At 37.6% G+C, this 14,544-nt stretch overlaps 1 protein-coding gene across 2 annotated transcripts in view; it reads left to right on the top strand.

Annotated features, from left to right (window-relative positions):
* Positions 1-12,881, top strand: part of LOC107688323 (cytosolic non-specific dipeptidase-like) — a 27,518-nt gene extending 14,637 nt beyond the window's left edge. For both annotated transcript variants that reach the window (XM_016485953.1, XM_016485951.1), the window contains one exon: positions 12,714-12,881. In XM_016485953.1, coding sequence (XP_016341439.1) covers positions 12,714-12,726 — 13 coding nt within the window. In that variant the 3' untranslated portion in view covers positions 12,727-12,881. The remainder of the gene's footprint in view (positions 1-12,713) is intronic.
* The last annotated feature ends 1,663 nt before the right edge of the window (positions 12,882-14,544 follow it).

The following is a 14,544-nucleotide window of genomic DNA, read 5'->3' as shown; positions in this document are numbered from 1 at the left end:
GATCAAATTATTCAAAATTTTAATTATTTCAAATGCATTAGCATCCATTCTGATATTTGCAAATGATATATCAGCTAGAGCGAACGTAACATTATTTTAATGTTATTTCATATACATTTTGTTATTTTTCACAATAATAAAACTATTAAAGTGTTAATAGATAGCAAAAGGTTTATTTAAAACATTTAGTATGAATTAAAGGGGTTCAAAATCTCCGAGTCTATCAGTGAAAATGATTCTGCTGTATGTGAATTTTTTTTTTTTAATTAAGAAAACAGTTATTTAAAATGTAAATTTTTCTCATGTTATTCAGCATGATCTGTGGTTCCATTTACGTATTTGTTTAGTGTTTGAATTAGTTACGTCATAACTTTGTTTGAACGGTTTCAAAATACTTAAACTTGACTTATTTCCAATTTTAAGTGGGAAAAAATCCCATATTTTCCCAGACTTTTGGATGCCACGGTCTCTACGTATGTACACAGACAGCTGCTTTCGTGAAATCCCACAGCGCCCTGCTTTCTGCATCATTCCTCTCTTATTATAACTCGCTCCTTTGTACAAGACTGATGATTTTCCGGAATCATCGTCTCCTGGTTGGTTGCGGAAGCCACAGGTTGATGAAAAAGTTAGGCATGTTATTGTCTGAGTCCCTGATGTGGCCATGTGTCTCAAAGGCTTCTTAATGACTGGACTCTCCTGCACTCTGCCTCTCTGATGGATGGCAAGCAGGGACAGCCTCTCTTTCATCCCGACAGCCTGACTCGTCTGATTTATTAATGACAATAATTAGGAGAAAACCTCTCTGCAACCAAACCCAGAGTGATTAGCACAGTAACGATGGCGGGGAGGGGTTGTGGTTATGGCGATCTGATTAATGTCGGCCATTTTGACCTTTCTGAGCCGGGCTTCTCTGCAGTCTGGGGAGAGATGAGGAGAGAGAGGGCGGCTATCTGTGGTGTCCACTCACAATTAGGTGCTGAATGAATTAGAATGCGAAATGTACCACTCAGGTCATTAGCTGTGCTGTTCACGACATGCTTATTCTATTGGAACGAATCCGTTGGTGAGCTTCTGTGTTATTTATATATGACAAAATGGCACTGGTCACTTTATTCGAGACGTTTTTTTGCAGATTCTCATTCTGGTGGTGTGGTTTATAAGGTTTATAATTAGATTCAATCTTGTTTTTCTCCTAATGGTCTGAATAAATCTCATCTCACCTGCATCTTGCTCTCAGAATCATTCCAAAGTGGGAAAACACTGCTGAATTTTACTCCACGATTACCCTTTAGTCAGGTAGCGAAGCAAACCCTTCTATTTACCTGTTTGAAAACACAAATCATCTCAGGAGATAGACACGGACTCGCTGATAACACGCAGACTCTGTGTGACATTTGATTAACGAATGTAAATGAAGGTCAAGAGTCATTTTGTGTGGCCATCTTCCCTTTGCCGGGCTGTGACAATGAAATCTTTGCAGACACCGGCACCAGTAATGGCCACATTTAAACCGCAGTCGTTTCAGAGCTTGTACCCAGTACAGCTGCATGTAATGGAGTTGGTCGGAAAGGTCAGAGTCTTTATCTGGGTCAGATTGGAGTCAGTGAAGTCAGCAGCCAATGAATGGGAGACAGGGGAGATCAAAGTAAAAGCCATGTCAAGTAGTGCTGGTGAGCGATCGCGGTGCTGCACTTCGACGACCCGCTTTGGGATCGGTTTCAGCTTTCGGTTCACTGCGATTAAGAGATGGGCGACTGATTCGGGATCTGTGATTTGTCAAAGCACGAATGATGTTGTATGTTTATGTTTAACCTTAGCTGTGACCAGAAGCGTGACTTACTTTATTCTTCTGTAAAACACAAAATAATATATATTGAAAAAAGTGCCTATTTGTTCACACATTGAAAGTCATGGGGTCCAATGTCAATCCACCTTAACTGAATGGACAAAAACAGTTGAAGAATTTTTCTAAATATCCTCTTTTGTGTTGAGCTGGAAGAAGAAAGTCAACGACTTTTAAAGTACCTTTAAGTTACACTCAAAAATGTATTGTTGTCTTTGCATTATATAAGAATTTATTAAACCAAGTGGTATTTATTTTAATGAAAAAGTTTTAAAACAAGGACATTTTCTGGTTGTTTTTGTGGAATATGTCCATACAGGGCCATACTCGAAAAAAACTTTCAGAAACGTATACGAACCCGGAAAGTGTGTTTTTGGCACAGAAATACTCCGTCATACGCCCAACTCGTTTTTTGAAACTTTGGTCATATTTAGTATGAGAATCCAACTCTTTAGCAGTGTAAATAAGTCAGAATGCATTAAATAGCAGTAGACCTCTCCTTTAAAAGTCATTGCCAAAACAGTCAATTTGAAAACATTTCAACATTTGAAGTGTCCAAAAGTGTCTAGATACGTTTTGTGCCCGCTCAATGATGTTGGCACGTGGCGGAGACACTTTTGCTTAGTAGTTTTGCTCAGTTCCAACCGGAAGCGAAGTTGAAATCAAGGCCGATCGTCCCGTCAATGAGTTTGCTGCGTTTGAAAAACGCTCTCTCCATGTAGGTCATGTAATGAAACTTCTCGTCCCTCGCAGCTCTCTGCTGCCCAAGTCTAATTTGTCCTCATTAAAAGTCCCCCTGCCTCATGTTATTATTTTCCTGCCCCATCTCCTAAAACACAAGGAACTGATTGAAAGTGGGGTAAAGTCGGTCATCATGACATGACCTGCAGAAACAGCAGAAAGTGTGCGATGGCTGACCCCGGCAAACTGCCTGCCTGCACATATTGCACAATCCTTCATATTTAATGGGGAAACACGAGCCTGTGATGTTGTCTGCATTCTCTCTAGTGTCTGCTGCTCGGGGTGGAGTGAAGCCACTTAATGAGAATCCCCTGTTCTCCTCCATCATTTTTAAACAGGCAGTGCCCTCAGCAGCCTTGCCTTCCCTCTAAGGACCCCCCCACCTGCCCCCCCCCGACATGCTGTGCTCGTTTTTGTAAGCGCTAAATTATGTATCAGCTCCTTAAATGCTGTGAAACATCGGTTTAATATGGAGTAAACTTGTTTTCCATAATTCCACACTCAAATTAGGCCAGGATACTTAACTTTGTTGGAAGCCGTCGATTTGCTTATTTTGTCTTTTAGAAACATTTACATCAGACAAGCAATGTAGAGAAGCGCAATTATTGAATTTTTTTTTCTTACGTTATCCTTTATCATTTATATGGTAATAAAGTCTTACGGAGTTCATAAGAGGATGGATGGGGAAACTCTCTCAAGTCTGTTGCTTGATCTTCCACTTGGCGTTTCCTCATTTAGATTAAACTCCGACATCAGTAACGCTTTACCCCCAACAATAATGTCCCTCCGCTGGCGCGTGAGGCCTGTCCCTGACAGCAAACCGACATCTTGACTCGCCTCATCCCGCCGCAGCCAGCTCTTAACACAATTGCTATTGTTAAATGTCCTCCACAGCCGTAATATCTTCTAATCCTCAAATAGAGTGGTGTTAAAACTACAAGCTCCAAACTATTTTTACTTGCCTCACTAGTTGTGGCAGATGAGAAGGGATCTCTGTATAGATGATTATATTGTCATCCCCTGATCTTTACTGCTGGAGTAATTGTAAATCATTGCTTCATGGCACGTCAGAGGTTGTCGGTAGCAGGCAATTAAATGGCACAATATAATAGAGCAAATTATTGCCTGTCAGATTTTGAACAACACAGTTGGTATTTGAATTACACTTAATCATTACGTGCATTAGAAAGCTCATTGGAATCCTGCTTAGGACTGAACATGAGCCATTGCATTATTTAAAACTATAATTGTGAAAGCCATTTATTTGTGGTTAATGTACAACAAAAAGAGTCTCACCAAGCGGGCGGCTTTAAAAGCTCGATATATCCAAATCAGCGTCTTCAGACGCATATCCAAATTGGACAAAATGGGCAATTTCGCCGGGGTGGAGAAACATTTAGCCATGCAAAGTGTTTTGTAATTTCAGACTGCGAGGATGAATATTAAATATTTACTTTTAGCCAGGCCCAAGCCAGGTCCCCTTTTTTGCATAATTCATTAGGCAAAACAGATGAGGTTATAATTTGCCTAGACGCCACGTATCTGTTTCTCAGGGGTTTCTCAGCCCTCCCTGCTCGCACCCTGGACCCAACAACCAGATTCTTCAATATGCCAAGCAGCCGATGACAAAATGTAAAAAATGCGTGACACGAGTCTTTACATTTGTAGAACTTTGTAGTGGCTTTTAATAAAGAAATACTTGATCTTTCGCAACCTGAGTGCAGATAATCCATATATGACGGATAAACGAATAATAAATTTTAGTTTTGGTTTCCTAGAGCCGCTAATTATTTGTAGCGTATTATTCATATTCTTTCACAACATAGGCAGAAGTTACTTCTCGCAATCTGCCACAAGGGCCAGAACAGACACCCTGTATTAATAAGACTTAAGTACTGTTGTCATGGCCGTGCCGCCAGCTCATAGATTGTAATTATTGGTTAGCACTATACTGTGATGCGTATGGGTTGAATAACAATATTAAGAAGCGGCGTGATGTTAAAAAGGATATCAGTTTTACAGGTCTTTGTAAATATGCCACGGCTTTCTGTTATGACTGTTATGTATGTTAAGTCGTTAAAAGTTCATTTGTTGCTTTGTCGCAGGGGGTCCTCGATCTCCCCAGCGCGGCGTACTGAGATGTTTTTCGGAGTCCTTCCTGTTGTTGTCAAGCCATCTCGGCCCTGTCTGTCATATCATATCAGCTCGCCACTCCCACCCCGTTTAAAGTACCGCTTTGGCTCATGTTACTCCAGAAGTCAGTTCCTCCAGAAACATCTGTTTCTTTTCAGAGGGAGGAGAGACAAATAGGCCCATTGTCACCCCTGTATCTGTACTCATATCGAGTCCTTTGGCTTTTCGGACAGGTTGGAATTATCGAGGGAGGGTGAAAGGCAAATAGCCCTATAGCTCAATCACCATTGTTTGGAATCAGTCAGTGGTAATATTAGTGTTGCCCAGAACACAATTACTCAATAGCGGCGTCTTTAACGTCATCTTGAATTTATCCTCTTGACAGATCCGGAGACTGATAATTTAATGCAAGTTATGATTAAAATCCCCTTACTGTCAAGCCCTTTGGAACAAATAACAAATACCTCTGTTTGGAAAAATGACAGTTTTAAAAATAAATGAAATTACACGTTAGAGCCGGCGCAGGGAGGGGTGCGCGGGAATTTATTGAGCTGCGAGACGTTGCGCGGGAGATTTAGGATGCGTGCTTGGGGGGGGGGTTGGAGAAGTTAATGACTGATTAACAACAGCAATTAAAAGATGAGGAAAAGGTATATAATTAAAATGGAAGTTCTTGCTTGTCAAGTGTGCGCGTGTCATCCATTGTGCAGCTTGTTGAAAAGCTGGAGGAAAAAGAAACCGGTACTTAATTCCTGGCTTTGGCATCGAGGAAGGGCGTTGATCGCATGCCCGCGGATGCTTTCTGAAGGCTGTAACTCAGCTGAAAGTGAGGCCGTGTCATTAGAAGTTCAAAGCCGTGCATCTTGTGTTGACAGTCATCGGCAGCGAATATTTGGCAGTCGGGAGTAATTTCACTTAATTAATGGGATGCATATTTGATGGGGGGAATGAAATATTCAAGCTCAGCAAAGTGGAGAAAAGTAAAGATTTAGTGCAGAGTAAAAAGGTGGAGGGATATAATTTGTGCATTCACTTCAGAGGCTACCGGGGAATAGAGATAGAAAGATGCAAGAAGGTGAGGAGGAAATATGTGAGGGAATTCACAAGATAAACAGCGTAAAAGATAAAACGCAGAGAAAATGGGTACGGCAGAGGAGAATGGAAAAAGAAAAATGGGAAGAGTGTGTATTGCTGCGAATATGAACTCGGAAAGATGCAGATTTTATAACGCTGCCACAACGTTAACTCTGCTCTTCATCTGGTAACAGAAGTAAACAAGCATGCAAGACTTTGATTTGATTGCAAACAGTAAGAACATGCATGTTAGCTGCTGAAGCTGACATATCCCCCTTTTTTGTATCATTTATGCAATTGACTTCTTATTCATGATCTCTCATTGCATTTACAAAAACAGAGGACACCACCACAATACAATACAATAAATAAGCTGCATTTAAAAAATTTATACATATATTATCGCTAGACAGTTTGTGTTCAATGCAGATGCATACTACGTTCAGCTTTGTGCATGTATTTTGATAGACTTGAGTTTGTTAAAGATGAATATTAAATATGAATCCAGAAATACGCCCCTTTCAGCCTCCTGTATCATATATGTGATTTTATGCTATTTTTGTTCCCAGGCATATTCTTCATTATTGTATAATTATTAAATGAAGTACTACTTGGATAAATTATTAAATACATTATTATTATTATTATTACTATTATTATTATTATCATCACATATGATGATGATGATGATGATTATTAAATTGCTACATACATTATAATTATTGTATTGTTAACGACAATATTAATAATAGTAATAATGTGTTCAATGCTATAATTTGTTTACACTTTTTTTTTAAATGATTAATTTCATATAATTTTAAATATATATTTTCAATTATCAATCAACTTGATAACACAATGACTTGATTTGACTATTCTACATATTGACTATTCTTAATACGCCACCCAGTACTAAAAAGATATACTAAAGGCTCTTATTCATCATCATTTTTTTTTTGAAAAGAAACATTTAATTGCCACAGTCCTCTGTGTGTTCGGTTTCAAATGCTGCCCAACACATTTAGAGTAACAGTGAAGAAGGGAAATGGAGAGCTCCCTACTAATGACTTGAGGGCTTTCTGCTTATTGTGTGTTCAAAAGCCAATGAGCTAATGTGTAGCACTCAGCCAGCAGAGTTCCACTGCTCGCTCAACCCAAGAGACTCCGCGGGCCGGGATAATTGGCCAAGGCTTGTCTTTCCTTTTTTTTAGCTTTGGCTCATGTTACTCCAGAAGTCAGTTCCTCCAGAAACATCTGTTTCTTTTCAGAGGGAGGAGAGACAAATAGGCCCATTGTCACCCCTGTATCTGTACTCATATCGAGTCCTTTGGCTTTTCGGACAGGTTGGAATTATCGAGGGAGGGTGAAAGGCAAATAGCCCTATAGCTCAATCACCATTGTTTGGAATCAGTCAGTGGTAATATTAGTGTTGCCCAGAACACAATTACTCAATAGCTGCGTCTTTAACGTCGTCTTGAATTTATCCTCTTGACAGATCCGGAGACTGATAATTTAATGCAAGTTATGATTAAAATCCCCTTACTGTCAAGCCCTTTGGAACAAATAACAAATACGTCTGTTTGGAAAAATGACAGTTTTAAAAATAAATGAAATTACACGTTAGAGCCGGCGCGGGGAGGGGCGCGCGGGAATTTATTGAGCTGCGAGACGTTGTGCGGGAGATTTAGGATTTTTGCTGGGGAGGGGGGTGGGAGAAGTTAATGACTGATTAACAACAGCAATTAAAAGATGAGGAAAAGGTATATAATTAAAATGGAAGTTCTTGCTTGTCAAGTGTGCGCGTGTCATCCATTGTGCAGCTTGTTGAAAAGCTGGAGGAAAAAGAAACCGGTACTTAATTCCTGGCTTTGGCATCGAGGAAGGGCGTTGATCGCATGCCCGCGGATGCTTTCTGAAGGCTGTAACTCAGCTGAAAGTGAGGCCGTGTCATTAGAAGTTCAAAGCCGTGCATCTTGTGTTGACAGTCATCGGCAGCGAATATTTGGCAGTCGGGAGTAATTTCACTTAATTAATGGGATGCATATTTGATGGGGGGAATGAAATATTCAAGCTCAGCAAAGTGGAGAAAAGTAAAGATTTAGTGCAGAGTAAAAAGGTGGAGGGATATAATTTGTGCATTCACTTCAGAGGCTACCGGGGAATAGAGATAGAAAGATGCAAGGAGGTGAGGAGGAAATATGTGAGGGAATTCACAAGATAAACAGCGTAAAAGATAAAACGCAGAGAAAATGGGTACGGCAGAGGAGAATGGAAAAAGAAAAATGGGAAGAGTGTGTATTGCTGCGAATATGAACTCGGAAAGATGCAGATTTTATAACGCTGCCACAACGTTAACTCTGCTCTTCATCTGGTAACAGAAGTAAACAAGCATGCAAGACTTTGATTTGATTGCAAACAGTAAGAACATGCATGTTAGCTGCTGAAGCTGACATATCCCCCTTTTTTGTATCATTTATGCAATTGACTTCTTATTCATGATCTCTCATTGCATTTACAAAAACAGAGGACACCACCACAATACAATACAATAAATAAGCTGCATTTAAAAAATTTATACATATATTATCGCTAGACAGTTTGTGTTCAATGCAGATGCATACTACGTTCAGCTTTGTGCATGTATTTTGATAGACTTGAGTTTGTTAAAGATGAATATTAAATATGAATCCAGAAATACGCCCCTTTCAGCCTCCTGTATCATATATGTGATTTTATGCTATTTTTGTTCCCAGGCATATTCTTCATTATTGTATAATTATTAAATGAAGTACTACTTGGATAAATTATTAAATACATTATTATTATTATTATTACAATTATTATTATTATCATCACATATGATGATGATGATGATGATTATTAAATTGCTACATACATTATAATTATTGTATTGTTAACGACAATATTAATAATAGTAATAATGTGTTCAATGCTATAATTTGTTTACACTTTTTTTTTAAATGATTAATTTCATATAATTTTAAATATATATTTTCAATTATCAATCAACTTGATAACACAATGACTTGATTTGACTATTCTACATATTGACTATTCTTAATACGCCACCCAGTACTAAAAAGATATACTAAAGGCTCTTATTCATCATCATTTTTTTTTTGAAAAGAAACATTTAATTGCCACAGTCCTCTGTGTGTTCGGTTTCAAATGCTGCCCAACACATTTAGAGTAACAGTGAAGAAGGGAAATGGAGAGCTCCCTACTAATGACTTGAGGGCTTTCTGCTTATTGTGTGTTCAAAAGCCAATGAGCTAATGTGTAGCACTCAGCCAGCAGAGTTCCACTGCTCGCTCAACCCAAGAGACTCCGCGGGCCGGGATAATTGGCCAAGGCTTGTCTTTCCTTTTTTTTAATTGAGACTCGTTATTTACATGAATTTAAGTTCTTTGCTCGAAACATTAAGGCAAAGAACATCTTTCAAGAATGCAGCTAATTGAAGTTTTCCCCCCTTCTTTCTGTGTGTCAGGACAGAACAAGAAACTGAAATAAATGATAAGGCAAGGAGATGAAATTGTCCCCTTTAAAATTTGCAATTATTTCCCAATTAAGGCGGCTTTGATAGAGATGTTGATGCTGTGGGCTTGTTTGGGTGGTTTTGGACAGTAGATGGCGTTTAGCTTTCTTTTCCATGCAAAAGGAAGAGCTGGATCTTTGAATGGATTTAACAGTGTATGGCGTCATCGGCAAAGTACACTAATTTGATTTGAATGTCAGTGCCAGAATTTCACCCGGATGGTTCAACAAAAATGAAAAAAGGATGTTTGATCGGCTTCATTTATTTATTTTTTTCCTCATTTAGCATATTAACTCAAGTGTTGATGGTGCACAGCTCGGGAGAAATCATTTACACACACTGTGTTTTTTTTTTGCATTGGATCCCTTGGGTCAGGCTGAGGCTAGGTGATGGTGAGGTCCCAGGGGTGCCCCGTGGCATTGTGTCCAGGGACCTTGCAAGTTGAAGTGAGAGGAGGAGGGAAAAAAGAAAGACAGAGGAGAATGGTGTGTCGGGAGGGCAATTACGGCAAGGACAAAGCACATGTAATAGGAACTCCCCTTATAGAACACCTTAATTAAAAGAAGACTTAAACTGTGAGAGCAGCACAGCTGCAATTATCAAGCACTGATGATAATGAGGGTGCCAGATCTGTGAGGTGTGTCTGTGTGATGTGTGAAGTTTGAAGCCTTGCATCTTTTAGCCAGCTGTCCTTTTTCTTTGCAAATACTGTCCAGGTGATCTTGAAATAGACTGACATTTGGTCGCTATCTTGCTTTGGAACATCTGTGCTTCCGCTTGTGTTCATATTTGCGTATTTGTGTAAAGCTCTGTGAAATGGTGTGGAGATGGGTCACACATTGCTGTTTATTACCGATGTTTTTAAAATAAATTTTTGAAGTTTGTGAACTGAAACGGTGATTTCTGCATTTTTGTGTTTTACAAAAACAAATGCAGTAATTAAAACAGCTTTTTTAAAATCACATTTTTAATCTTTTAAATAATATAACATTTTTATTTCCATACTTCATACAATTTTTTGAGCTTGTTAAATATTTGTTATTTTTTATCATCAGGATTAAAGCCAAATAATAATTTCTACATTTTTTAAAATTCTATATCTGTTCTTTATATGCAAAGACCTGCTACTGTTTTACCCTGAGAAGGCATTTGATAGCATCCTACAGCACGCACACGCACACGCACACGCACACACACACACACACACACCCACCCACCAGCCAGATCTGATAAGGAACACACAAGGGCCTATTCAAATCATTATGTGTTGGGGAATAATAGAAGCAAGTAAACATTAGGTCTGATAACTCTACAGATGGCAAGGGCATGAGAAAAAACTGCCCTGGAAAACAGACTTAAAATGGGATTATTGTTTAAAATAAATAATAAATATTTTGGACTATTGTGGTTAATCGTTTAAAAAAAAAAAATTATATGTGACTGTTGTAGTTAATAATTTTGTAACACATTTTAACACAATAAATTAAATGTAGAAGAACCTAAATAGCCTTTACTTATAAAATGTACGCCAATAAACTTTGAAAAATCATTTTTATACAGTGTATATATATATATATATATACTTAAAAATATATGTTTTATGTTTTTACATGTTATAATATAGAGTTATATTCATTGTCTATATTAGTATTTGTATATTATTGCTAATATTTTGTAATATGTGTTTTAATGAAACATAATTATCTCATAATATTCCAGTCATTTTTGTTCAGTCTGATTCTTGCCTTTTTATTAGACAAAATATTCAAAAATATTCTGTTTTGATTGGGGTTTGAGTTTTAATGAAATGTAAAATCGGTGGCTACAGTGACATTATAAGGACTATGACTGATTTTTGCCCCACCCTCTGTGGATCTATTAAAATGAATTAGTGTAATGAGCGAACACCTAGCCAATGAGTGACATTTTATGTAGATATCATTAATTATGCATACGTTTCAGAAATTTGCATACATCTAATTGCATTTTATTACATATCAGATACATTAAATTGCCAAATACTGTTTAATATTACAGCCAAGGAAAAGAAAGGTATGTTTGCATGCGAAGTGATTGAAAACTTTTATGAGGAGTAAATGTAAATGTAAAATCAGATCCATTTTATTCCTATGTTTCATAACAAAATGTGTGCAAGTAAAATAATCAAATGAATTAGCTTGGTTACTGACAAAATGACGATGTGATCTCTTCACAGAGTCTATTCAATATGGCACATTTCTCTGCTGCTTGATGTAGCCAACTGGCCGAACGCTAGTCAGAACCTATAAATAGTGACACCCTGTATAAAGGGATGTGGCAGAGAAAGTTTCCCCGTTGGAGAGAAGAGGGCCAGGTTCTGCCTCTCTCTCAAACGGTGATTGAATTTGTCGTGAAGTAGTGTCACACTTAATCACATGTTTATGTACAAAGGTTAGCAGGCTCTCTTTCTCCGTTTCTCTCTCCATCTCTCCAAACGTGCTTTCATCTTGAAGCTTCATTGCTATAAATTATTTCAGTTTTTGACCTTAATTTTTCGTGGTTAGGAGCTTGTGGCCGCAAAGCAATTACAGCAATCTCCCCTTTTCTATCTGCTGTCCTCTCAATGGAGTTGAGGCGGGCGACGGGAACGGCTGTTTTTCAGGGATTCATATTTCTGATAACTTCTCCCTCTTTGCTTCAGTTCTCCCTTCTTCTTCATCAGCCAGCCGAAGTGATGATGCTTTGAGGACATAATTAAACATATCGTACAAAACATATACTCTGTGCATCCTTGAATTATCACCGTCATTAAAATCGTACAAATATGGAAATATGATTGCCAGGGGCGGATAAATCAATGATCAGCCAGGCTTCCAAATCCAATAAATATGCGGAGTTAAATACTTAAATATGCAAATTGCATGCACATGATTTGCATATGGTAGTATTTAAGGGGAATGTCTGGGGCTGTAAAAAATGGTCGCGGTATAGTGAACAAGAACTGGAGAGAGGGGAAGGGAGAAAGATTGTGAGGACACAAGCTTTAGGATGTCTGAAAAATGCCTTGGAGAAACGTGAATAATTAAAGCATAATTATTCCTCCTCATTCATCTCTTAATCCAGAGACAGATTTAGGGGAAGGAATTTATAATTATTTATTTTTTTTCGTCTGGTGTCCTGTGTTATCACAGTATTATAAAGCAAGGTCACATTGAAGCGACTGACCTCATAATTTTTCATAAAACAATCCATTATTGAATTTGAGAAATGCAGAAGAAAAAAATAAAAATAATAGTAATAAAAAACAATTAAAAAAATCTGTGATTTAGAGATGATCTGAAACAATGTCTGTAATTAAATCTGTAATCTTCATATTTATTGTAGGAGAATGGAGTGAAGTTGCAATATACCCAACAGCAGAGGGTGCAGTTTTTATCTGGATTCTGTCAAAATCTGGACTCGAGGGGACGGCCGGCTGGCTGTGATTCTGCAGGGATAGTTTCCTTAATGCAATTTTTCAGTTTTATACATTTTACATTTTTCAACGTCATCACACCACATAAAACATTTAATTTAGTTGAATAATAAATCCTCTCGCGAGCGAATGCTCATTGATTGATGTTTGATATGAGAATTTACATTAGTTAATTTCATTTTCATTTTCCAAACCCACACTTGGCTCAAAGCATAAATAATATGTGTGATTTTCTGGCTGTGATTCTGCAGGGATAGTTTCCTTAATGCAATTTTTCAGTTTTATACATTTTACATTTTTCAACGTCATCACACCACATAAAACATTTAATTTAGTTGAATAATAAATCCTCTCGCGAGCGAATGCTCATTGATTGATGTTTGATATGAGAATTTACATTAGTTAATTTCATTTTCATTTTCCAAACGCACACTTGGCTCAAAGCATAAATAATATGTGTGATTTAACAAGCAGGGAAATGTATTAAAATCTCTCGAGAGATGAATTTGGAAATTCATCCGACAGTCCCAGACAAGTGATTTGGCCAGCGGTGACGTGCTAGAAGCCAGCACGCGAGAGACGTCCAAATGTAAAAGGCCCACCCAAACAAAATGTAACTCCTAAACGCTGAGGAGTCAGGGAGCAGGAATCAATGGCAGTGCTGGTGTGGATATGTTCTGGGGCGAGTTGACATGGCCGGGTTAAACAGAGACGAGATCCTCATCAGGAAAATCAATGTTGTTGTAGGATGTGACCCACACGGTCTTGGAGTGAGCGAGTCACATTACTCTACCTTGCCCTGAGTGTGTGTGTGTGTGTGGCGCCCGCAGTATTGACCAAGCCGAGAAGAAAATGACACTATCACTCTGCATACTGATGCCAATTGGTGTTACACAGAAACCAGCGTTAAAGTACTTCTCTGTTTATCACTGGAGCTGTAATTATCCAGATTATTGATGCTTTGTGCCTTAGTCTTATTTTTTTTGCTATTTTTTCTCACAATATCAGAAGCAAACTTTATGAATTCACTATTTAAAAAATCTGTCCAGGCACAACAAAATATCACCATATTTAGCTCCATTGTGTGTTTGTGAGTACATGCTCGGCTATAGTTTTCATATATATAAATGTGTGTGTGTGTGTATTGGCTGCATATATTTGATGAAAATACAAAAACAGTAATATTGTGAAATATTTTCATAATTTAAAATAACTATTTCTATTTTAATTAACTTGTGATTTACTTCTGTGGTGGCAAAGCTGAATCTTCAGCAGCCATTTTTCAGTTTTCAGTGTCATTTGGTGCTCAAGAAACTTTTTATTATTATCACTGTTGAAAACAGTGCTGCTTAATATTTTTGTGGTACATTTTTCCGGATTTAAATAGAAAAAATTAAAAAATACTAACAACATCTTTACTGTCACTAACTTTTTAATAGTAGTCTATATATATATACTGTATATATATGTGGCAAAGCTGAATCTTCAGCAGCCATTTTTCAGTTTTCAGTGTCATTTGGTGCTCAAGAAACTTTTTATTATTATCACTGTTGAAAACAGTGCTGCTTAATATTTTTGTGGTACATTTTTTCAGGATTTTTTTAATGATTATTATTAACGTCTTAACTGACACTGACTTACTCACTTTTTAGTATATATATATAAATGTGTATGTGTGTATATATATATATATATATATATATATATACTGTAATGTGTGTGTGTGTGTGTGTGTGTGTG

This window comes from Sinocyclocheilus anshuiensis, unplaced genomic scaffold (genome assembly GCF_001515605.1).
Source record: "Sinocyclocheilus anshuiensis isolate Anshui unplaced genomic scaffold, SAMN03320099.WGS_v1.1 scaffold209, whole genome shotgun sequence".
Lineage (NCBI taxonomy): Eukaryota > Metazoa > Chordata > Actinopteri > Cypriniformes > Cyprinidae > Sinocyclocheilus > Sinocyclocheilus anshuiensis.
This window is presented reverse-complemented; position numbering and strand designations above follow the sequence as displayed.